This window comes from Chlorocebus sabaeus, chromosome 7 (assembly GCF_047675955.1).
Source record: "Chlorocebus sabaeus isolate Y175 chromosome 7, mChlSab1.0.hap1, whole genome shotgun sequence".
In the NCBI taxonomy this organism is placed as follows: Eukaryota; Metazoa; Chordata; class Mammalia; order Primates; family Cercopithecidae; genus Chlorocebus; species Chlorocebus sabaeus.
In genome coordinates, this window is record NC_132910.1 from 71,877,117 (window position 1) to 71,903,353 (window position 26,237).

Genomic DNA, 26,237 nt, shown 5'->3' on the forward strand with positions numbered 1-26,237 from the left:
ACAAGGCAAGTGTTCATCAGAAAGAGAAACAGGTAGATTTATTCTTAAGAAAGAGGAGGGCATATTTCTCTATTCTAGGAAAAAAAGAATGAGAAAGTGTGTATTTGTAAGGCAGTGTGAATGTTGATGTCAGAAGTTCAGGAATATATAAGTATTGTTTATTATCATCTTTCCTAATATTCCAAAAATGAGAAAAATATATGTTTTATAATATCTTTTTAATTTTAATATATTTTCAAATGTTAACAAGGACTATTACATCTCTTCTTGGTCTTTTTGCTAAGATCAAGTATAAAACAGGATACTTGTATTTTTCTATAGAAACATCCTCTTAAGCACTGAAAGTGCCCTCAATTCCAAATGACTTCTAACCCATGATTTCTCCTGTAAGTCTTACAGTTACTTTATTAGCTTTGGTGTTAGATCAATTGTAAACATCACCACAACTCATATATTTAAAATGTACTTAAAACATATATGTATCATTGTTGTAAAATGTACAAGTATTCATCTGAATCTTCTAGATAAAAACTATTATGCTTATCATCTCTCTGTAACTGAGGGAATCTAGATACCAAAACTGCGTGTTTGACTGGCTAGGGTGAAAAGCTCTGTTCCACCACTTTCAAGCTCTGTATACTTGGGTTCAGTTTTTTCATCAGCAAAATGGGAATATTACTACTACTTTAGGGGGGATTGTTAGAATTAAATAAGACAATATATCTAAAGTGTTAAGCATAGTGCTAATTACTATTAGTCACATTGACTATTTTTATTATTATTAATAAACCAAATATAAATGGCTATGTGCCACAAAATTTATGTAGAGTGAAAATCAGATGTTCTGAGGCTATTCTACCCACCTTCCTATCAAATTCACCATGCTCTGGAGGTGACTTCCAGCACCATCTCCACCAATCTACCACCAACATGCTCAGGAATTGCCATGCCTGACTTTCAATCCAACACGAAGTCAAAAGGGACTGGTTACTACAACTATCTGATTGTTATGAGGCTAGTGATACTGTTATAAGGCTAGGTTTCCTGAAGGATATATTTAATCTCTGAGATGCCTGCTGATGCAAAATTTCAATAATTTGATAAATTTGTATGATGCATCAAAGTGACTCCATTTGAAATCTCATTTCATAAGCATGGATAATAAAAGTTTTTTTATGTTTGTTCTGTTTTGTTTTTACTTATTGACTGACTTTCTAGAAGTAAAACATTATCATAGAGTTTCCCTATGGGTTCTAGGTGATGTCAACAGAATTAAAAATCATCAACTTTATTCAATAGCAAGGTGCAAAGTATTTCAAAGGATTGTGATATTAATATTTTACATACAACTTACACTTTTACATACAACATAACATTATTCCAACCAATGTCATGTTGCATGTGAAATATCTGAAACAAAGCAGGTTATACTTACAAAGTTTAATATAAAAATATAAATGTTTGATAATGAACATTTTACATTTGATAAAGTAAAACACAAGTCACCTTTGGGAGGCCGAGATGGGCGGATCATGAGGTCAGGAGATCGAGACCATCCTGGCTAACATGGTGAAACTCCCTCTCTACTAAAAAACACAAAAAAAAACTAGCTGGGAGAGGTGGCGGGCACCTGTACTCCCAGCTACTCGGGAGGCTGAGGCAGGAGAATGGCGTGAACCTGGGAGGCGGAGCTTGCAGTGAGCCGAGATCCGGCCACTGTACTCCAGCCTGGGTGACAGAGCGAGATTCTGTCTCAAACAACAACAACAACAACAACAACAACAAGCCACATAGATGCATGCTATATTCCGCAGTACAGAAATGGGCATGGAATTAATTAAGTCACTGAGGGAAAGTTCTCAAAAGCCTAGTTGAGTTTACATTCTACTGCTTGGAGAAGTGTAGGGTTAATTCTCAGCAAGAATGACTATGCCCCTTTTTGTTGCTGTCTACTGTCTGCAAAACTAATAAAACAGACATGTGTAAACCACCATAAAGTGTGCATAGCCATATCTCAAAGGACTTAATTAACCACAGGAAAAGAAACCAGAAAATGACTCTGTTTTAATCTCTGTCCACTGAGGTGAATTAAATAATATGACCATTAAGTACCAGCTTAAGAAATCACAGACACACTTGTCAAATGATTACCCATTTAATTAAGTATAATAAGACAGTATGTATAGTTTTGACATAAACTAACCATGATAATGATTCATATAATTACTTTCTAGACTTCTGTTAAACAAAGCTCCACGAGAAAGGAAAGCCCATACTCAAATTTTACAACCCCTCTTCCACTCAGCCTCTGTACCTTCCTCATGCAGTAAAGTACCATAGACAATAGCCCACAACTCTGCTAGTAATCTTTCTTTTTCCTTCCCTCAAGCTATCTTTTTTCAGGGAATAAGATAAAGCTTTTTATTTTATTATTTATTTATCTTGACACATAATTATACATATTCATGGGGTACATAGTGATGTTATAGTACATATCACGTATAGTGATCAGATCAAGATAATTAGCATATCCATCATCTCAAACATGTATCATTTCTTTGTGTTGGGAACATTCAATATCTTCCTTCTAGCTATCTGAAACTATATATTACTGTTAACTATAGTCATCCTACAATGGTATAGAAGAGCAGTCCCCAACCTTTTGGCACCAGTAACAGGTTTTGTGGAAGACAATTTTTCCATGGACGGGGATTGGGTGGGGGATGGTTTTGGGATAAAACTGTTCCACCTCAGATCATCAGGCATTAGTTAGATTCTCATAAGGAACACACAACCTAGATCCCTGGCATGTGTGGTTTACAACAGGTTTTGCACTCCTATTATTATGGGATCTTTGGGTTGTTGCTTTTCTGGCTAGAAACCTCTGTGGCCAGTCATGCCTTTGCCCACTGCTTCGGCCCACTGAGCTCATTCTGCCTACTCGACCTGGCAGGCTGTGTTCAGCTCACACTAATGGCCTGGATTCCACACCTGCCAAGGGAGACTGCATGGAGCGGCAAGGGGTGTGAGAGTGAGCGTGGCGTCTGGCCAGTTCACAGATATGCCAGCTGCCGCAGAAGGGTGGGCAGCAGAATGGTGGGCCACTCCAGGTGCCAGCACAGGTGCCAGTTCTCTGCAAGGCTGCAGCTGGGCCAGGCACACTGCAAGCAGCTTCCACAGCTGACACCAGGGAACACAGTGGGATCAAGAAGCTTGGAGACACCAGGAACTGCAGCGCCCCAAAGAAGGAGTCACAGCCCTGGCTTGGGGCGCTCCCAGGTCTGGGCTCCCTGAAAGGCTGCAGCTCTTCTCTCCTTCTCTTCATTGGCAATGTGGCAAGCAAGGAGCAGGTCTCAGTCTTGTTTGTGATACAGCTCTTTTAGCCTCGCCATTCGGCGGCTCCTCAATTCTTGTCCTGTGACCAGGAAAAATGAGGTATACAAATAAGTAGAAAGTGAGCAAGATGAAGAGGAACTTCACTGAGCAACAGCACAGCTCAGAGGAAACCTGCAGGTTTTCTTTCTACAGGAAGGGTATACCAATGAGCATTCATTCAGCTGCTAGCAGAGAAAGTAACTTCTCTGTGCTAGGCAAGTAATCACAACAAGCATTCAGTTCTCAGCAGAGACAGTAGCTCCTCTCTGCAGCTGGTCATTCCATCATTTGCTCTGCTCTGGCTGAGTCTGAGGCTTTTATGGGCCTCGGAGGGGAGGAAGTGTGCACTCATTGGTCCACTGGCAGTCATGGGCAGGCCCAGAAAAGGCACCAAAAGTTCCCATTCTGGTCGACTGGACCGTCAGCCTGGCCCCCAGCCTTCAGGCACTCCCTAGCCTGAAGGTGGGGCCTCACGGAGGACCTGCCCCCTTTCGCCCAGGAGCCTATCTGCCTCCTGCCACCCTCCATGAAGCCCAGGTGCTTGTGCCAAGGGGCACCTGCAGGCCACACTGAGCTGCCTTCAGCTCCGCATCAGTTTCCAACTCCCCCCACACTCATTGGTGCCCAAAGTCTGGAGGGGGGCCAAGGCAGCAGGCAGCTCGTGTGTCAGCACTGTCCCAAGTGTATGCACCCCCAGCCAGGCTGTGACAGCACCTGGGCTCAGCCCCACATTGCTCTGAGATCAGAGCAGGTGCTCACAGCTGGGAGAAGCCAGGCAACGGGAGTGGGCACTTCAGAGCCTACAAGCAGCAGAGGGAGGCCTGGGTCCACAGCACCAACTTGGGTGGCTGCAGCTGCATCTGGGAGGGTGCGGCTGCTACCTGCTCCTGGCTCCCACTGGCTCCATGGAGCATGCAGTCCCAGCTGTGCACCCTCACACCCTGGGGCAGGGCTCCAGGTTCTCAAGAGGCCAGGGCCAGCATTTGGGGTAGAAGTGACATTGCCACAAGCTCCCCCGATTGTCCCTGTGCTCAGGGACAGCCTGGGGCTCCCCCTCATTTGGCTCAGGGCCCTGCCTGGGGAGGGGCTCCTCTGGGAGTGGATCACAGGCCCTAGGCCCAGCCATTGGAAACGTCAGGCTTGGCAGTCACCCCAATGTGAGGTGGACTCCATGGACACGGCCCTGGACAGCCCCATGCAGAGCCTCCTCCCAAGGCATAGGAACCCAGAAACCTCAGCGGGGTAGGTGCAGTAGCTGCCTGGTTGGTTGGGTCCTCAAAGCAGGTACTGCTCCCATTTCCCACCTCAGGCCCAAAAAGTGTGGCCCCAGCTCCGTGACCCAGGCCCAGCCCCTTCACCCCATGGGCAAGCATGGCACCACTCCAGGCCCAGCTTCGTCTCAGGGCCCCTCTCTGCCCAATCCAGGACCACGACATGGGGCCCCTCTGTCCATCACAGGTCACGACTCTGCCCATGATGGGCCTGGCAGGCGACCCAGCCCGGCCACATCATGGTGGCCCCTAGGGCGGCAGGCTGTAGGGGACTGTGCCTCCTCCCCATACCCTCCCTGCAGTGGCTGGCATGATGGCAGTGGCCACTCCAGACAGCCCTCCACTGCCATCACTATGAGAATCTAATGCCACTGCTGCTCGGACAGGAGGCAGCACTCAGGAAGTAATTCTCGGTCACCCATGGCTCACCTCCAGCTGTGCAGCCAGGTATGGGTCTATGGCACAGGGGTTGGGGACCCTGGTGAACAAGACTAGAACTTATTCCTCCTATCTTGCTGTAATTTTGTATCCTTTAACAAATCTCTCCCTATTCTTGTCTTTTTTAAATCATGTGAGGTTTATATGGTGACTAAGACTCAATCAAGGATGATTAGATTAGGGTTTAAGGTAACATTTTCCTAGATTTTGTGACATAGTAGACTTCTCAAAATTATCAGAGTGAAATATCCTTGGCTTAATACAAATTAAGCCAAGTTATACAAATTGTTATACAAATTACATTGAGTACAGTATATAAAGTACAAGATAATTTTTACACCTTCTTTTGAGTAGTGAATTCAGTGACAGAATGCAGAACTTCACATTCTACTTTGTATTGCTCAACAGTAGCTGAACCTTTTATGACAGTCTATTCAGGCACTGGATGTATACAGTTTTCTTTGAATAGAAATTTCCCTAGACTACTCAACTTCCATTGATAAAGACTTACATGTGGCTAATTCTATTGTTTTGTGTTGTATCCATTACATTTACTTCACTTTGTAATTTGTTTATTGACTTCTTTAATGCCAACCATTAAAAAATAATTCAAAACTTACCACAAAACATATATCCAATTTTGAAACACAAAAACAAAGTCATTTCCTTCTTTATGTTCATACACCAAAAATCTTGCCTGGCAACAAGTAGTATATGTGCTTATTCTGAGTGTCTAGATTTTAGTTTCAACACTTCAAAAATACACACCACACACACCCACACACACACGTACACGGTTGTTAGTTTAATTTCCTCCTCTGATAAGTGAGCTTTTATGTTGCTTGGCTCCGTATATAACAAATGTTTTATTATATTTTCTAGTGACTAACATTCTTCAGATTCTTCTTTTTAATTTCTACCATATCTCTTAAATTTTGTAATGATATAGCACAGTTCCAGTATATTTAGTGCAATATTGATTAATTCACAAATACTAATCTTTCGTTATTACATTTGTTAGGTATAATTTGAAAGCACCCTACCACTTCATAGTAAATACTTCTTTTCTCAGTAGGCTTAGCTATTTCATTATTCTATATCCTAGTTTTCTGAGTGAGTCCAGACTGAACTCTCAGGTTGTTAATCAACAGAGTATCTGAATTAAAGGCTCTGCTTGTCTGTGGTTATATCTGTAAAAAGACTTTTGACATTAACAATGAGGTGCTGTTGGCTGCACAGCAGTCTGGCTAAGATAAAACTACTTAGCAGTAGACTGAAATGTGTACACACATACAAGTAGATACTCAGCACTCACAGAGTAAAAATGTGACACTTTGCCAGACCAAATACTCACATGCACATATACCGCAGGCCAGAGTTCAAGTGGAAGCATTTGCTTTCTGTTATTTTAAAGGAAACAGATGTAAGCCTTTTCCCAAGTGACAAGGTACATTCAACTAGGTGTACCACATCAGGAAAGAGGCAGAAGAGTTGCCAAAGGAGGCCAGTTCAACAAGCACTTACTGAGCCCCCATTAGACGCAATGAACGCTGGGAAATAAACATAACTGACACAAATGCCGTTCTTGAGAAATTCAGTCTAGTGATAGAGACGACAATGTAAATAAATAGTTTATCTAAGTGTCATCATAATATTAAGTATTTTGGATTTCAATTCTAGGAGTCTTGAGAATTTTTCAAATTAACTATTTTTAAAATGTTTTAAATTTTAAAATTTTTAAATGAAACACTATAATTTAATCTAAATATGAAATGTAAGATTTGCCACTTTTCCCCCAGGACAACTTCACGGAATTTCTATTTTCAATTCCACTTCACACTTTCACTATCACCAATCCTGTTACAACCAAAAGCCCCAAATCAACGAGGGAACAAACATTCTTCAGCCCTCTAGCCTTCTTTTGGTTAATGTTACAGAGGTACGCTTTGTTAGGTCACTAAAATACAGAAAGAATATGAGTCCTATAAGGCTACGATTTCTAGGGACACGACTTTCCAATATCCAGCATTACCCATTCTGCAAAAACATCTGAGAGCAGGCAGAATTCAGAGGATTTCTATAAGAAACAATCAGTCAGCTAGGCATGGTGGCTCACACCTATAATCCCAGCACTTTAGGAAGCTGAGGCAGGCAGATCACTTGAGATCAGGAGTTTGAGACCAGCCTGGCCAACATAGCTGGTGAAATCGTCTCTACTAGAAATACAAAAATTAGCCAGGCATGATGGTGTACACCTGTTGTACACATGATGGTATACAGCTACTCAGGAGGCTGAGGCAGGAGAATAGCTTGAACCCAGGAGGCAGAGGTCGCAGTGAGCAGAGATTGTGCCATTGTATCACTCCAGCCTGGGCAACAGAGGGAGACTCTGTCTCAAGATAAGTTAATTAATTAATTTAATTTAATGCCAATGTCCTCCACAAGACCACTATAAATGAGCACATAAATGGTGCTCTATAGGCCAGGCATGGTGGCTCATGCCTGTAATCCCAGCACTTTGTGAGGCCAAGGCAGGAGGATCACTTAAGCACAGGAGTTCAAGGCTAGCCTGGGCAACAATGCAAGACCCCAACTCTACAATAAATTTTAAAAAGTAGACAGGCATGCTGGCACATGCCTGTGGTCCCAGCTACTTGGGAGGAGTCCTTGAACCCGGAGATGGAGGCTGCAATGAGCCACGATCAGGCCACTGCATGCTGGTCAACAGAATGAGATCCTGCCTTAAAAAAAAAAAAGAAGAAGAAGAAAAGAAAATAAAGAATCAACCTGCACAAAACTTTCTTCTTTAAAAAAGCCGAAAAGTGGTTTGGTACAAACATATAAGCATAATGATTTTAATCCTATCCCTAGGGTCACCAAGTCACTACATCTAATAAAGATCTCAGCACACGGTACAGTAAGACTTCTTCCCCACAGGGCATTTCTTGTGTCTATAAAGTCCTTAACTTTCCAAAGAGGAGAGTGGCCACAGAACACAGTAAGCACAATGTCATCCACAGTAAATAGTACTCAAGTGGCCTAAGAGGATGCTTCCCATGCACCTGACCACAGAGGAGCTCAGGAGCAGGGTGCATAGGCCGCTGTGGCCACTGTGGGGCAGGCTCACTGGATTCAGTCACTCCACAGAGCAGACTGTCTCTTGAGTGGTGGATAATTACTGAGAAGTCTTCTACATGCACAGAATTATACTAGATACTCTGGGAAAGCTTTATAAGAAATAAAACATTTTATTTTGTTTCATATACAGATGATATTATAAAGACAAAAACTACAAACCTGGCAAGGGGTGGTGACAATGAAAATTTCAGCTTACTATATCAGCACTTACAGGCGTACTTTGTTTTACTGCACTTTGCTTTATCATGCTTCATAGACATTGCAGATTTTACAAATTAAAGGATTGTGGCAACCCTACATCGAGCTAGTTTCTTAGAGCCATTTCTCCAACACCATGTGCTTACTTCATGTCTCTGTTACTTTTTGCCATATTTCTAACCTTATTATTATTATTGTGACTGTTGGGATAACCTGCGATCTGGGGTCTTTAGTGTTACTATTGTAGTTGTTTAGGGGGTCACCATAAACCACACCTATATAGTGACAAGCTTAACTGATAGTGTGTGTGTTCTGACTGCTCTACCAGTGCCCTTTCCCCCATCTCTCTCTCTCTCCTCAGGCCTCCCTATTCCCTGAGACACAACAATACTGAAATTAGGTCAATTAATAACCCTACAATGGCCTCTAAGCATTCAAGTGAAAGAAACAGTCACGTCTCTCACTTTAAATCAAAAGCTAGAAATGACTAAGCTTATGAGGAAGGTATGTCAAAAGCTGAGACAGACTGAAAGCTAAGCCACTTGGGCCAAACAGCCAAGTTATAAATTCAGTGGAAAAGTTCTTGAAAGAAATCAAAAGTGCTACTCCAGCGAACACACAAATGATAAGGAAAGTGAAACAATCTTACTGCTGATATGGAGAAAGTTTGAGTGGTCTGGATAGAAGATCAAACCAGCCACAACAACTCTCTTAAGTCAAAGTCCAGACCAGAGCAACGCCCTAATTCTATTCAATTCTGTGAAGGCTGAGAGACAAGGAAGCTGCAGAAGAAAGGCTGGATGCTAGCAGAATTATGAAGTCTAAGGAAAGAAGTCATCTCTATAACACAAAAGTTCAAGGTGAAGCAGCAAGAGCTGATGGAGAAGTTGCAGCAAGTTATCCAGAAGATCCAGCTAAGATATTGATAATTAAGAAAACTGGCTACACTAAACAACAGATTTTCTTTTTTTTTTTTTTTTTTTTTTTTTAAATTTATTTATTATTATTAAACTTCAAGTTGTAGGGTACATGTGCACAACGTGCAGGTTTGCTACATATGTATACTTGTGCCATGTTGGTGTGCTGCACCCATCAACTCGTCATTTACATCAGGTATAACTCCCAATGCAATCCCTCCCCCCTCCCCCCTCCCCATGATAGGCCCCAGTGTGTGATGTTCCCCTTCCCGAGTCCAAGTGATCTCATTGTTCAGTTCCCACCTACGAGTGAGAACATGCGGTGTTTGGTTTTCTGTTCTTGTGATAGTTTGCTAAGAATGATGGTTTCCAGCTGCATCCATGTCCCTACAAAGGACACAAACTCATCCTTTTTTATGGCTGCATAGTATTCCATGGTGTATATGTGCCACATTTTCTTAATCCAATCTGTCACTGATGGACATTTGGGTTGATTCCAAGTCTTTGCTATTGTGAATAGTGCTGCAATAAACATACGTGTGCATGTGTCCTTATAGCAGCATAATTTATAATCCTTTGGGTATATACCCAGTAATGGGATGGCTGGGTCATATGGTACATCTAGTTCTAGATCCTTGAGGAATCGCCATACTGTTTTCCATAATGGTTGAACTAGTTTACAATCCCACCAACAGTGTAAAAGTGTTCCTATTTCTCCACATCCTCTCCAGCACCTGTTGTTTCCTGACTTTTTAATGATCGCCATTCTAACTGGTGTGAGATGGTATCTCATTGTGGTTTTGATTTGCATTTCTCTGATGGCCAGTGATGATGAGCATTTTTTCATGTGTCTGTTGGCTGTATGAATGTCTTCTTTTGAGAAATGTCTGTTCATATCCTTTGCCCACTTTTTGATGGGGTTGTTTGTTTTTTTCTTGTAAATTTGTTTGAGTTCTTTGTAGGTTCTGGATATTAGCCCTTTGTCAGATGAGTAGATTGCAAAAATTTTCTCCCATTCTGTAGGGTGCCTGCTCACTCTGATGGTAGTTTCTTTTGCTGTGCAGAAGCTCTTTAGTTTGATGAGATCCCATTTGTCAATTTTGGCTTTTGCTGCCGTTGCTTTTGGTGTTTTAGACATGAAGTCTTTGCCCATGCCTATGTCCTGAATGGTACTACCTAGGTTTTCCTCTAGGATTTTTATGGTATTAGGTCTAACATTTAAGTCTCTAATCCATCTTGAATTAATTTTCATATAAGGAGTAAGGAAAGGATCCAGTTTCAGCTTTCTACTTATGGCTAGCCAGTTTTCCCAGCACCATTTATTAAATAGGGAATCCTTTCCCCATTTCTTGTTTCTCTCAGGTTTGTCAAAGATCAGATGGCTGTAGATGTGTGGTATTATTTCTGAGGACTCTGTTCTGTTCCATTGGTCTATATCTCTGTTTTGGTACCAGTACCATGCTGTTTTGGTTACTGTAGCCTTGTAGTATAGTTTGAAGTCAGGTAGCGTGATGCCTCCAGCTTTGTTCTTTTGACTTAGGATTGTCTTGGAGATGCGCGCTCTTTTTTGGTTCCATATGAACTTTAAAGCAGTTTTTTCCAATTCTGTGAAGAAGCTCATTGGTAGCTTGATGGGGATGGCATTGAATCTATAAATTACCTTGGGCAGTATGGCCATTTTCACGATATTGATTCTTCCTATCCATGAGCATGGTATGTTCTTCCATTTGTTTGTGTCCTCTTTTATTTCACTGAGCAGTGGTTTGTAGTTCTCCTTGAAGAGGTCCTTTACATCCCTTGTAAGTTGGATTCCTAGGTATTTTATTCTCTTTGAAGCAATTGTGAATGGAAGTTCATTCCTGATTTGGCTCTCTGTTTGACTGTCACTGGTGTATAAGAATGCTTGTGATTTTTGCACATTAATTTTGTATCCTGAGACTTTGCTGAAGTTGCTGATCAGCTTAAGGAGATTTTGGGCTGAGACAATGGGGTTTTCTAAATATACAATCATGTCGTCTGCAAACAGGGACAATTTGACTTCTTCTTTTCCTAACTGAATCCCCTTGATTTCTTTCTCTTGCCTGATTGCCCTAGCCAGAACTTCCAACACTATGTTGAATAGGAGTGGTGAGAGAGGGCATCCCTGTCTTGTGCCAGTTTTCAAAGGGAATTTTTCCAGTTTTTGCCCATTCAGTATGATATTGGCTGTGGGTTTGTCATAAATAGCTCTTATGATTTTGAGGTACGTTCCATCAATACCGAATTTATTGAGCGTTTTTAGCATGAAGGGCTGTTGAATTTTGTCAAAAGCCTTTTCTGCATCTATTGAGATAATGATGTGGTTCTTGTCTTTGGTTCTGTTTATATGCTGGATTATGTTTATTGATTTGCGAATGTTGAACCAGCCTTGCATCCCAGGGATGAAGCCCACTTGATCATGGTTTTCAATGTACATGAAATACTTCTATTGGAAGAAGATACCATCTAGAATTTTTATGGCGAGAGAGGAGAAGTTAACACCTGGCTTCAAAGCTTCAAAGGACAGGTTGACTATCTCGTTAGAGTCTAATGCTGCGGGTGACTTTACGTTGAAGCCAATGCTCACTTACCATTCAGAAAATCCTAAGGCCCTTAAGAATTGTGCTAAATCTACTCTGCCTGTGTTCTATCAAGGGAATAACCAAGTCGGGATGATGGCACTGTCATATGTTTACTGCATGGTCTACTGAATATTTTAAGCCCACTGCTGAAAACTACTGCTCATTTGAGAAATTCCTTTCAAAATAATACTGCCATTGACAAGGCACCTGGTCACCCAAGAGCTCTGATGGAGTGTTCAAGGAGATGAATGTTTTAATTCCTACTAACACAACATCCATCCTGCAGCCCATAGATCAAGGATAAATTTCGACTTTCAAATATTATTTTTGAAACACACTTCATAAGGCTATTGCTGTCATAGTGATTCCTCTGATAGATCTGAGCAAAGTAAATTGAAAACCTTCTGGAAAGGATCAACATTCTAAATGCCATTAAGAACATGTGTGATTCATTAGATAAGAGCAAAATATCAACATAAACGGAAGTTTAGAAGTCGATTCCAACCCTCATGGATGACTTTGAGGTGTTCAAAACTTCAGGAGAGGTAACTGCAGATGTGATGGAAATACCAAGAGAACTAACTAGACTTAGAAGTGGGGCCAGAAGATGTGACTAAATTGCTGTAATCTCAAGATAAAACTTATATATATGAGGAGTTGCTTCTTACAGATGAACAAAGAACGTAGTTGCCTTAGATGGAATCTACTCCTGGTGAAGATGCTATCAACATTGTTGAAATGACAGCAAAGAATTTCAAATATGACATAAACTTATCTGATAAAGCAACAGCAGGGTTTGAGAAGACTGACTCCAATTTTTAAAGTTCTACTGTGGATAAAATGCTATCAAAAAGCAAAGCATGCTACATAGATACCTTTTGTGAAAGGAAGAGTCAATTGATGCAGCAAACTTCATTGTTGTCTTATTTAAGAAATTACCATAGCCACCCTAGCCTTCAGCAACCACCACCCTGATCAATCAGCAGCCATCAACATCAGGGTAAGACACTTCACCAGCAAAAAGATTCTAACTCACTAAAGGCTCAGATAATCATTAACACATTTCAGCAATAAAGTATTCTTTAAAGATATGTATATTTTTTAGACATAACGCTACTGCACACTTAATAGACAATGGTATAGTGTAAATACAACCTTTACGTGCCCTGTGAAACCAAAGATGGTATGCTGTTTTACTGAGATATTCACTTTCTTGGAGTGAACTGGAATGAAACCCAGAGCATCCCCAGGTGTGTAGAAGCTAAGTGTTTTGCATATGTTATCTCATTTAATGTAGTCCTCACAAAAATACAATGAAGTAAGCATTATTACAATCAACTCATGAATAAGAGCAGTTTTAAAGGTTATTTTTACTGCTATGAAGTCAAGAGTTAGATCATCTCTTCAGTCATAGTATCTCCAGTGCCCGGCCTTGGGCCTGGCACATAGCAGATGCTCCATAGCTACGGGTTGAATGAATGAGTTAAGTAACTTGCTCAGCCAGCAAAAGTCAGAGCCAGGGATCTACTTCAAGTCCTTTAGACAACAAAGCTCATGCTCTTTCTACTGCTTGAAACTGCCTTTCTTACTATTATCCAAACCAGGTTGGGTTCTGTATTCCTTCTGATTCTGTATCCAGTGTTTGCCTTTTCCATTTACGCTAACCTTATTCCATCCATACATAAAGCAAATTCTCCCCACTGATCACCGCTGTAGCTTGAAGATGGATGTCTCAACCCCTAGGATATCTCAACTCCTGCTATCCAGACCATCGTGTAGTCCTTTCCTGCACTGTGCCAAGGTTGGCCTGTGTGACTAATAGTATTCAATAGAAGTGATGCTATGGAATGTTATTTCCAAGATTAGGTTATAAACGGTTGCAGCTCCCCCCTTTTCTCTCTTTCTCTCTCTCTCTCTCACTCACTTTTGCTCTCACTCTTTCTCATCACCTTTTCTGGGAGAAGCAGGCTGTCAAGTCCTGAGCAACCCCAGGAGAGCCCATGTGGTAAAGAACTGAAGCCTCCTGCCATGTGAGAGACCCTCGACACAGAATCTCCAGCCCTAATCAAGTCTTCAGAGACTTCAGTCAAGTTTTCCCTGGCTGACCACTTGACAGCAACCTCATGAAAGTCCTTGAACCAGAACCCCAGAACCACTTAATAAGTTGCTCCTAAATTCCTGATCCTTACAAACTGTATAAAATCATAATGCATGTTCGTTATTTTAAGTTGTTAAAATTTGGGATAAATTTGTTACATAGCAATGGATAACTACTACAATCATAAATACATACAGATAAGACAGACTAGATGAAAGTCATTCTGAAAAGTAACTCAAAAGTCATATTCTAATAAAAGTGACCAGCAGAATCTTCATATTAGTCAAAGATTAGGTTATAAAAGATTCTGTTTTACTGCTGGGTGGGACATGGATACTGGGAAGCAGGGTTGGTCTTCAATAGAAGTAGAAAAGGAAACTTCCTCTATGGCTCCTAGGATGAGAGGCACAGAAAGTCCCACCTAATTACAAATTTCCCCTACACCCAACCTGACAGACTCTGATTCTGAAATTTTACTACAGTGTATTATTATGATAAGCTAAAATGAGGCAAAAGGAGACAAAAGGAAAAAGAGACAAGAATAGATGTTGCCTAGGCATGACCTGTATATGAAGAAGAAGCAGGTGCAATGCTTCACAATGAATTAAGGACAGTTTGAGAACATAAAAAAAAAAAAAATCAAGGAATACATAATATAAATAACTCAAAATACATATTCTAAAATTAACCTGGTTTGAAAATTTTCAGCAGTTTCAAAAATATCTAATACCAAATTCAGAAACATGAAAGTTTTTTAAGATCTGAATTTACATTTTTAAAAGTATCTCAACTCTAAGGTATTAGAAAGCAGGGGTTAAAAGAGTGGACAATGATTCAAATCCAACTCAGCCACTCACTCACTGTGTGATCTCAAGCAAGTTACTTAGATGCTTAGTACTTAGTTACTTAGATGCTCTTGTGGGTCAGTATCCTTATCTGACAAAGGAAGATGAAAATTATATAATAATATCTTTCTCATACAGTCACAGCAAATAGTTAATAAATACATTAATAAATGAATAACTGCTTACTGGCATGCAGTAAGCATTTAGTGTTAGCTGCCATCATCATCATTTTAAGGTTCAACACAGATTTCAACTTTACCACTATTTATAACTTAAGAATATTCCTATAAATACATATTTTCCCTGTCAATAAACTACAAACTTAATGAAAATAATATTGATAAGTAATAAAATTGCCCCACATAAGACTAAAGTAGAGTAGGTATTTATAACCTCACGGGACCAATTGCTTGCATTTTTACTTTAGTTTAAATTTTTATGCTAATAAAATACAAATACATACCTTACTGGAAGACAACCTATTAAAAGATAGATCTGTAAGTTATGTAAGCGTTATTTTTATGCTATCATTGAAGAAAATCACTAGACAGTTACACTTCACCATTTTGTGACAGATTCAAAAAAAATTGTAAAAATGCCATCTGTATAAATCTGGTATGAAAAAACAGAAATAGGAAAGATAGAGAACTGGAAAAAAACCATAATTTTGCATATAAGTAGTAAATCCTTTGGGTATTTATTTTTGTTGGTTGCTTAGTTGGTACTGCTGCTATTTGAATTCTGTATCAACATTATTTGTTACTCCTATGGATCTTGGCAGCTTAGTGATAATGGAGAATGTCTTATCTGTGCTTGAAAAACAAAATTGCTTCTCTCTTTAGAGATCCACATGTGATTTTCCAGTTCTGTCATATTTAAATTTCACATGTCACCAGAGAAGACCCCAGGAAAAATTGCCTATGACTATCCATCCTCAGGCAAGGCAGAGAAAGGAGGTTCAATAATCTGTGACAAAATAACTGCTGGTAATGAGGATGAGGATTCTAAACTGACAGCAGAATTGGGGCAGAGCTGTGAGAATATCTTGTCTCAATACCCAGTGCCTTCTCACCTCATTTAGACCATCCTTACATCCTGATACCCTTCATGAAGAGAACCAGGACCCAAATGTTTTTATCTTTTTATGTAAATTGATAATGTATGGCAAACAGTCCCAGGAAAGACATGCCTGAAAATACGTGCTTAAGAATATGAGATGTAGCAATCCATCTCTGAAATGTTCAAATAATTAATAGTTTCAACTGTAAGTGTCATAAAATATTCATTTTCTATCAAAAGATTAGAAATTTTTAAGAGCCTGCAAAACACTAACTAGGTCAAAAACATTTTTAAGCTACATATACATTTTTTCCTTTAGTGCAACAAAATTAGCATTTAATAAGAATTGCCTGCTTTTTATGGAGCTTAAGGACATTTTAGTTCATTTTAAGCCACAACTTTCACATTTAGAATTTTCTAGCCATAGTTGGAAACCTTTCAGAAGTCTGAACATACAGTTAAATGACTATTCTGAAAAGTGTGCATGTGGGAAGAACGGTTTGCTTACTAGATCCTTCTTTGATAATACAGATACTTAAGTCATCATTTCCAAAGCAAATTTTCCAAAATCAAATAAATTGCAAAACTAGAAATATAATCACATCTCCAAGAAGGAGTTCCAATCGTCTGCCAAAACAGACCTCAACTTCATAATCCCTTGTCCAAAAAAGTTGGACCAAGTATTGACGTTTTCCACCAAGCAAGCCACATAGTCACAAATGTTTCTCATTTACTCCACTCCTGGGATACACAGCTCAAATAAAAAATTTCCTGAATACCCTACATTTCAGATGCAATTTGCAATGCAAGTGATTCATAATGTCATGCAGGAAACATCGTGATCTCACCAACTCAATGTTTCTGGAATGCAGTCTTTAGGAGATCATTCCAACCAATTAGAAGGCTGACATCCCTTTCAGCCATGTGACCCAACTATTATGCTCTCTGCCCTTAGCTCAGATGTGATTTTGAACCCTCAGCAATCCTCTACTCCAGCTACTGTTCAAAATAAGAATGATGTTACCTCAAGCGAGCTAACAAAGATCCCTATTGTAATCTATGACAAAAAACATGGTAGCAGTGCACTGCATCCCCATTAAGAAAGTGCAAAATAGTGTTAAAAGAAATGAAAGCCACGGTCATTGCTCTGCACCAAAAGCCTCTCAGAGTGGCCTCTGAACATACTTAGATTCTAATTCAAGAGAGAAATTTCAGAGAGTCTACAGTTACATGAGTCCTGTTCTAATCCCCCCTCACTCCCCTTGTTAAGTCATTAATAGTTTCTTGGAGTACCTGTCATCTTCTGCGATTTATATTTTCCTTCAAGGAAAAAACACAGTTGATATAGAGGAAGGAAAGTGCTGCATTGAATGTACTAAATGAACATTAAAACTAAGTCTTAGACAATGTGATTACTGAAAATGAGCAAAGTGCCTACAACATGATAACATATAGGTCATAGTAGAGTAGCAGAGTAAATGGTGAAAGATCAAGGTATAAACACTTACCGACATTGTTTTCTATTAACTAAAGGGATCATTACAAGTAAGATGTTCATTTAAGGGGAACTCCTAAGCAAGTATTACCTAAGGGAATATAAGACGAAACTCACATAACACTTTGTAAGTTTAGGCAAAGAAAGAGACCTACTGATTCTACAGAAATAATTAGCAATAGGGAGACATTTCTCAAACTGAAGGAAGTTGGAGAAGGCTTAAAATCATTATTTATACCTAAAAAGAAAAACAATCTAGCATAAACAATATTCTCCACAATCACAATGATGAAGAACCTACCAAAACAATGGGTTGGCTTAAGGTAAATTCCTGGCTCTATAGGTAATTTTGATAATAGTAACATTTACAAAGAAACAAACTGAGTCTGTAAATTAAAATATTGACATAAATGATGTTCTCATGAGATGAGTTTGCCTCAGAAAACCATGAAAAAATATAAAAATACTTGGAAAAAAATAATGTCTACATGTTAAAAAAGAAAAAAAACAGATCAGTTCAAACTTGTGGTTGGATCAATGACCATCATGAATAATTGGAAATGTAGCTTGAATATCTCTGGCTGCCAGGGATCCGATTTTTCCATCTTACCTCAGCTGTTTAGTAAGAGTCATCTCTCATGTATCCATGCAAAAAGGGACAGTAATCACATTGATTATCTAATACTTATTTGTACTGAAAAAAAATTGGTTAGATGACATAAGGAAATTAAATAGTCTAGATGACTGCTAGTTACTTTAAAACTTAATTCTGTGCATTTTCCTTCTTGCTACTGTTGATTTGATACTGAAAATTGAATGAAATCAGTGTAATGTCAACCAATTGTCAAACTATCAGAATTTCTATGAATAAACGATCACATGTATATGAAGCTTCTTGAACAGTGTACATGGTAGATTCTCAAATACTGTTCATGTCTTATTCTTTTCCTTTCCCCTCTTACTTTTGCTAACCATAGCTTTACTTCCTCTTCCGAAGTTTAGGATCCAGAAAGATGAGCTTTCACATGTAATCAGTCAATTATCTGCCAGAATTTAATGTTTCCTTATACTTTTGGTCATCTGATCAATGTGTTTTAAATATAGGGCCGCTCTAAAAACTGCATCATTTTCTCTTCTTGCCTTAATTTCCACTGAGGGATCACCTAAGTTTAACTCATAGTTTGTATCAAAACCTAATGTTTTGTCCAGCAGTATGCTAGGATACAGGGAAATAGAATTCAATAAAACATGGTTCTCGCCAGTGATGGTTAATTTTATATGTTAACTTGACTAGGCTACAGGGTCCCAGATAGTTGATCAAACATTATTCTGGGTGTTTCTGTAAGGGTGTTTTCAGAAAAGATTAACATTTAAATCAGGAGACTTGAATAAAGTATATTGCCCTCCATAATGTGAGTGGGCCTCATCCAATCATGCTGAGTCCTGAATCGAACAAAAGGCTGACCTACCCCAGAATAAGAGAGAATTCTCCTAACAGCCTGCAACCTGGAACACTGGCTCTTCTTGCCTGATGGGTTTCCCAGTGGGATATCAGCTCTTCCTGGTTCTACAGCAGCTTCTGGCCATTGTACTTAAACTGGAACATCAGCAATGCAGATTTTAAACTTACCAGCTCCTATAATCATGTGAGCTAATCCTCTATTTTTTATATATATATACACACACACATACATATATAAACATATACATATATATACATATACACACATATACAAATACATATACACACACACAACCATATACATACATACGTGTGTGTGTGTATATATATCTTTTTATACTAAAAAAAGGATATAGAAGGATATATCCTTTTTTCCTGGAGCCATAGTCTTGCTCTGTTGTGCAGTTTGGAGTGGAATAGCATCTTCATGGCTCACTGCAGCTTTGACCTCCTGGGCTCAAGTGATCCTACCACCTTAGCCTCTCAAAATGCTGAGATCACGGACGTGAGCCACCGCACCTGTTTCTCTGGGAAAACCTGATGTGAGCCACCACACCTGTTTCTCTGGGAAACCCTGACTACCACACCACCTCCAACAAGCTCAAAGCCTAGTCATGGGGAATATCCCAAAGTAAACCTTCTCCATAAAGCCTTTCTCAAACACTAACACAGGGTATAGTACTATGAACAAAATAAACTATCAAACAAATAATAATATCAATAAATATTCACTGAATGAAATAAAAGTACCTGAAAGCAAGATCTGCCAAGGACAATATCAGACTGTGTAATTCGTTCCCTCAGGAATTCTCATAAAGTAAGTGCCCTGGTGTTAGTTTACAGCTAGGCTTGCCCTTTCCTACATATGCTGACTAGATGAGATTTCTCTGCTTTTATGAGTTAGTTACTGTTATTTAAAGGAGGTCATTGGGAAATAAATTTAAAACAGGGAGTACAGTTATATATTCATTCATCCCCCTTTACCGTGCACAGTACAAATAAGAAGCAAATAAGCTCACCTGAATGGCAGCCAAGTTCTTCTGCTCCTGAGATGGTGCCTCATGAACGAAGCGAAGCCAGTTGGAGTGCCGAGGGTTGGTAGCATCCAAAATGTACAAAACTTCTCCCTTACTCCCACGAACCTGAAACATTAAAGGCTCCTGAGTTTACAATGGAAGTCAGAATATTAGCCTTTAAACACATCAAGGTTACGTTTTTCATAAGTCTATACCTTTTTCATTGATAGGTGATAAATAGAAGTTGGAATAGCATGCATTCTTCTCTTAAACACATGTACAAATAGAACCTACTATTTCATTTGGCAGATGTCTAGATGACTCACAATTGCAGTGAACTCTCAGAAACATCCTATGTTGATAGCTGTTTTCTGGTCAAAATTACTTCGCTTTAGAGGTACATTCAAGTATATGTATTGCAATCACAATTGTTCAGAGAATAATCATTATTGCAACTTCCCCTTTTCTCCAAAGAGAAGGGTCATACTGCTTATTTCCCAATTGATAGGGGTTGGAACTGAAGCAATCATTTCAATTCCCCTCTGGACTTGCTTACTGAATCATCTCCATAAAAGGAGAACCTGCTCATCTAGCCAGTGGGAATCTGACATCCAGTAAGACAAAATGTCATGCTCTTTACTAGTGAATGAATGAAACAGTCCCATTTTATCCTTTCATGGCCCACTCACGGATTGCTGAGAAGGACGGTGGGCTCTCTGGTTTTTGTCTCAGACCATACGCTCTCGCTGCTTAGGCCTACTCTACATTCAACTGGAGAGAGGAGGGGAGTAACTCCCAAAGCAGATAGCCCATTGGACATTCCTGAATCCAAGTTACTTGAAATCTAGCTTCTCTAAAACCCTTGCATTATCAGTTGCTAGGGACTTGCCCATTTTATAAAACTTATATACCAACCACCATTCAACTCTCATTTCATGTTTCTATTCCATTAGAATCCAGAAAAGAAAGGAGAGGAGTGAGTGATGAGCACTCCGTATCTCCAACACCAAGTAACACAAACATGAAGGTTACAAATTCACCTTGGCAGACTTGATAAGAATTCTAGATTTCCAAAATTTTATTTTATAAAATAAAAGACAACCAGTCCCATAAGGTATGTATTTTCATGACACATCTGGACAATCATTTGTTCATTCAACAAATAATTATTAGGTCGTTAATGGCTGAAGGCATCAAGAATCTTTCAGTGAACAAGACAAAGCCCCAGACCACACAGCACTTCAAAGTAAACAAACATAGAATATAATTTCATGTAAAGATGAGCACTACGATGACAACTAAAACAGAGCAGGAGAAAACAGAGTACTAAGAGAAGGGCTCTTTTCGATGAGGCGATCAGGGAAAGCCCTTTGATGAGAGGACCTTAAGAGTTCTAAAGGGAGGGAACAGACCAGTAGAGGGCTAGGGGAAGACTGCTCCCAAGCAGAGGGTACAGCAAGTGAAAGGCAAGGAGAAAGGCCTTGGGTTTGGAAATGAATTAGGTGCTTTCAAAGAACAGTAAAAATGTTATGAGGCTGGAACAGAAGGAGCAACTGAGAAAGTGGTGGGTGTTGCAATCTAACAGAGTGGCAGACACCAGATCATGTGGGGACCAACAGACCAGGAAGTCATCTAGACAGTTACTTTGGGTAGGTACAGTTATTTTTACCCAAAAAACATTTTAAATACATCTGTTACATGCACTGCAAAAACTGATATTTCAAGATTCTAATATATAAATACCCAGGAAAGAATACAGTTTGCCTGTTCCTATTATCTGACATACTGCCATGTTTCTCAGACAATTCCTGTTTTCTTAAATGCCCAAGGATCCTCAATAATTAATGCCAGACCATCACTGGGAAGCAAGAACTTAATTTTTCATATTATAATTTCTAAAAGAGCAATTTAGGACTATAAGTACCTCATATTTATATACTTAAGATGCTTATATGTGAAGGTATGGGAATTTGTAATACTTCTTACTAAATAACAAACTCTCACTGAAAAGATCTGCTTTGGAAGGTGCCTCATAATTGTCCTGCCTCCCTACTTACCCTTTAGCTCAGAACACTCACTGCCCACTGGGAAATTCCAAAAATGTCTAGAACACTGATATGGTAAAGAGAATGTACACTCTACAACTCTGCCTCAATGGGCATGTCAGTTCACATTTTTTTGGCAGAGTAAACAAATAATTTTAAATATTTTGGATATAAAGTCCTTCCTTTCACGTACCCTTACAGCAATAGCACCAAAACTGTTTATATTGACAAACAGCTAAATTAACGCAATGCCACCTGATACTTGAAAGAAAAATTTTCTCAGAAAAATTGAAATTGAAAATCTATAACTGATACTGAAATCCACACAACCCAACTAACTTTATGTAGTGAAACACAAATGGGTTTGCCCAGGGCATATCTCAGTTTGAGAGGACAGCACTACTTACAGAAATTAGTTTACGGCCCTTCTTAATCACACATTTGTCACTCAGTAGTAAGCACAATATACACCAGATGTGTTTAACATTTGGAATTCTTTCTTCAAAGATACAAAACAGAAGAAATATTTCTCTGTGACTTATTATAGTAAGAACATTTGAGTTTTTACCAGGGGCATTGTTTTTTCTTTGTGTACTTCAGCTTTTTCCCAGGCCCTTTGGCCCCAACTATGTTCAATTATTCAGTATTAGCAATTTATTTTCCTTTTCAGTCCATTAGACATATGTACTTCCTGCCTATTACTTTCTCATGCAATATTCCATCTTAAAGGAAATACATAATTTGATTTTATACTAAAATTATTCTGAAATGTATCACTTTTAATACACACAAATTTATGTGCTGATTTACCTTTATTCTCAGAACAACACTATCACAGCCAGCAACAGACTACATTACCTATATATTCACATTTGAAATAACTTTCTTTGTTCATTAACAGAATCACTGCCCATTTTACTCCAAATATGCTTACCCAAACAACTTTTAAGTTCTTAGAGAGTCTTTACTCTCTGGAGCCCACCTGTTTTCTCCAGCTTTCAAGTGGCTGGCCATTTCCTCATTCCACCAGTCTAATCTTCAACACTCCACCAAAGCTGGTAGATTACCTGTGCACACGCCTTTTATCTCACTACCCTAACCACAGCGTTCACCTTGCTGACATATCATCTGAAAGAGACATCCAAAAGTAATCTAATCCATCTTTCCTCTTCCCAGAGACACCAAATCAAAACAACTCCAGACAACTGGCTATTATTAAAGTCTCCATTTGTCTATTTTAATTTGATACTGAACCCTGAGGTAATAAATTGAACATTTTTTAAATCTAAGGAATAAAAAAGATAGAAAATTCCTCCTAGTACCATGTTCCAGCATCTCACTAACTTTTGCTGCCAAAGTATATTATGTTACTGTCAAAACTTAGTCTTCCAAATATCATCTTCTTTTACCTGAATTTTCTTGAAAATGAAGTGTGTTTGGTTACTATCCGACTTACGATCATTTTCTGCATACCTGGGGCCAATGATGAACTCGACAGTCTCACCGTGTAGTAAAAACCATCTCAGTTCCAAAACCTGTTTGATTGGCACAGGCTTCCCACAATAGTTACACAAAAAAGTTAGCTAAAGTAGGAAACACGTCAGTTATCACACCTGTAATCCCAGCACTTCGGGAGGCTGAGGCGGGCAGATCACCTGAGGTCAGGAGTTTGAGACCAGCCTGGCCAATATATAGTGAAACCCCATCTCTACTAAAAAATACAAAAATTAGCTGGTGTGGTGGCACACACCTATAGTCCCAGCTACTTGGGAAGCTGAAGCAGGAGAATCACTTGAACCCGGGGGGCAGAAGTTGCTGTGAGCTGAGATCGCGCCACTGCACTCCAGCCTGGAAGACAGAGCAAGACTCCATCTCTCAAAATAAAATAAAGTAGGAAAGAGAAAGATACTCTCATGTGAAAATGAAAACTTTCATACTTCAATGTAATTGTTCACATCTCTATGACTTTGCCACTTCACATTTAATGAAATTATTCTCTTATGGGAACTTGGCAGGGTTTAGCCTCTGTTAAATGCTACTGCCATCACTTTTCAAGTATCTGAGAGAAAGAATGTGCTGGTCATTGCTACTGTGTATCTGTACCCTTTTTCAGACTAAAAGTTCACAACATTGAATATGTCATACTTGATTTTGTCTTCCCACCCGGAAAAAGACAGAGGAAACCACAAAAAATCTCAGCTCGATTAGAGAAAACCCTAATGTTTAAATGAAAGAAGAAAGTGGAAACAGAGAGTAGGGAGAGAGATACAAATCTTCTTTCCCTAAACTTAAATATTTTATTTGTTAAACTGGGTCAACTATAGACAGAGAAGCTCAATTATTATTTGGATGGTTAATTTTCAAAGAAGAGTCTACAGTGTTGCTTACTCTACTATTTCCTTCAATAATTTAAATGCCTGAGGAATTTTTCACTAACTATGTACATTCCATCAAGGCTCCAAGAGCAAAGCCAGTCAGCCAGATTTACCCCCTAGAAGTGGCAAAATGTAACTGATAGATAAAATTTGATTTAACGTATGGTAAAATTTAATGGCAGCAAATACAGTCAGTTCCAAAAAAGACAGCAATAATATCCTTAATGAGAAATTACAATACGCTATGCTACAGTATTTATTTATTTATTTAATAAAACATATTTACCTTTCTGTCTTTCAACAAGGCTCTTCAAAGAAGGTAGTTTTAAGCACTAAAATTTAGAGTATGGATGTCTTTAGAGTTTAAAATGCCATCACATTTTTGTATTTAAATTACACACATTCTTTCTGCAATTGTTTTTACCTAAGTAAGGCCATAGGCCTTGCCTTCAGTGTTTAATTATCCAGACTTCAGGATATCTTTAGGAGCACAAAAAAGCAAGTGTGCTCAAGTAATCAATTCTGACGGCACATTGTTGTCAGATTTAAACCGAAGGGAGACACGCTTTCAGAAATCAGCAGCGATCATAGCTAGGAAACGGTAGTGATTTATAGTTTCCAAGAAAAGGGCATGGGATCTCCCCGGCCAATTGTTCAAAGGATTCTCTCTGAAATTACTACTTGCTTGTGTGCTCATGAACACACATGCGCGCACACACACACACACACACACACACACACATCATTGTAGCTTATCTACTGATAACTCCCTTCTACCTTCCCTCCCTCTGCCTCCCACCTGCTCATTGCTATCTGATAATCCTAACCCATGGATTCCCCTGCCTTCATATGCGAAAGCAGATGGAAAGGAAATACAGACTTTTACAGATCCCTGTTTCTTTAACATCCATCATATAACACATACGAAGTTAATATAAAAGGACTGATGAGAAAAATAAAGTCACTTTTTGTGACAAATATTTAGATTTCAAGTGGAAGAAAACCATTCTGGAGTGGTAAAGATGCTGAACTAGGAATCAAAAACCTAGATGTCATCCAAGGCTCTGACTACATCACTTTGGGTGAGTGGTTTCCTCTGACTGAACTAAGCTATGATCACTTGACCTCTAAAATAGGGATAACAGTCCGTGCCCTGCGCATTCACAGAACCTGTGAGAGCATCAAATGAAATAAGATACTTGACAGTTCTTTATATTAATCAATGTCTATTGTTGCAAACATAAGGTATTAGTAAAATGAGGAAACTGGGCCCACAGTGGCTATAGACACCTTCAATATAAACATTCTGCTTTCAATGACACAGCTGGGACATATATAACATGTCAACTTTTTTTTTTTTTTTTTTTACAAACAGCATCTCTGTTGCCCAGGCTAGAGGGCAGTGGCACGGCGCCATCATGACTCACTGCAGCCTCAACCTCCCGGGCTCAAAAAATGGTTCTCCCATGTTAACCTCCCACATAGCTGCGACTGGGACTACAGGTGCATGTCACCTTGCCCGGCTAATATTTTATTTTATTTTTCATAAAGACAGGGTCTCCCTATATTGCTGAGGCTGGTCTCGAATTCTTGGGCTTAAGCAATCCTCCTGCCCTGACCTCCCAAAGTGCTGGGATTACAGGCCTGAGTGACCACACCCAGTCATGTCAGCTTTTTCAAGGAACAAACATGAAGGATATCTTTTTTTTTTTTTTTTTTTTTTTTTGAGACGGAGTCTCGCTCTGTCGCCCAGGCTGGAGTGCAGTGGCTGGATCTCAGCTCACTGCAAGCTCCGCCTCCCAGGTTTATGCCATTCTCCTGCCTCAGCCTCCCGAGTAGCTGGGACTACAGGCGCCCACCACCTCGCCCGGCTAGTTTTTTGTATGTTTTTTTTTTAGTAGAGAC

The 26,237-nt window shown here is 39.4% G+C and overlaps 1 protein-coding gene across 6 annotated transcripts in view; it reads right to left on the reverse strand.

Annotated features, from left to right (window-relative positions):
• Positions 1-26,237, reverse strand: part of PRDM5 (PR/SET domain 5) — a 224,299-nt gene that overhangs the window by 131,541 nt on the left and 66,521 nt on the right. For all 6 annotated transcript variants that reach the window (XR_005238255.2, XR_005238256.2, XM_037991424.2 and 3 more), the window contains exon 3: positions 19,916-20,038. Coding sequence is in view for 4 of the 6 variants with exons in the window: in XM_037991424.2 (XP_037847352.1) it covers positions 19,916-20,038 (123 nt within the window). In the remaining 2 variants the exon portion in view is untranslated. The remainder of the gene's footprint in view (positions 1-19,915; positions 20,039-26,237) is intronic.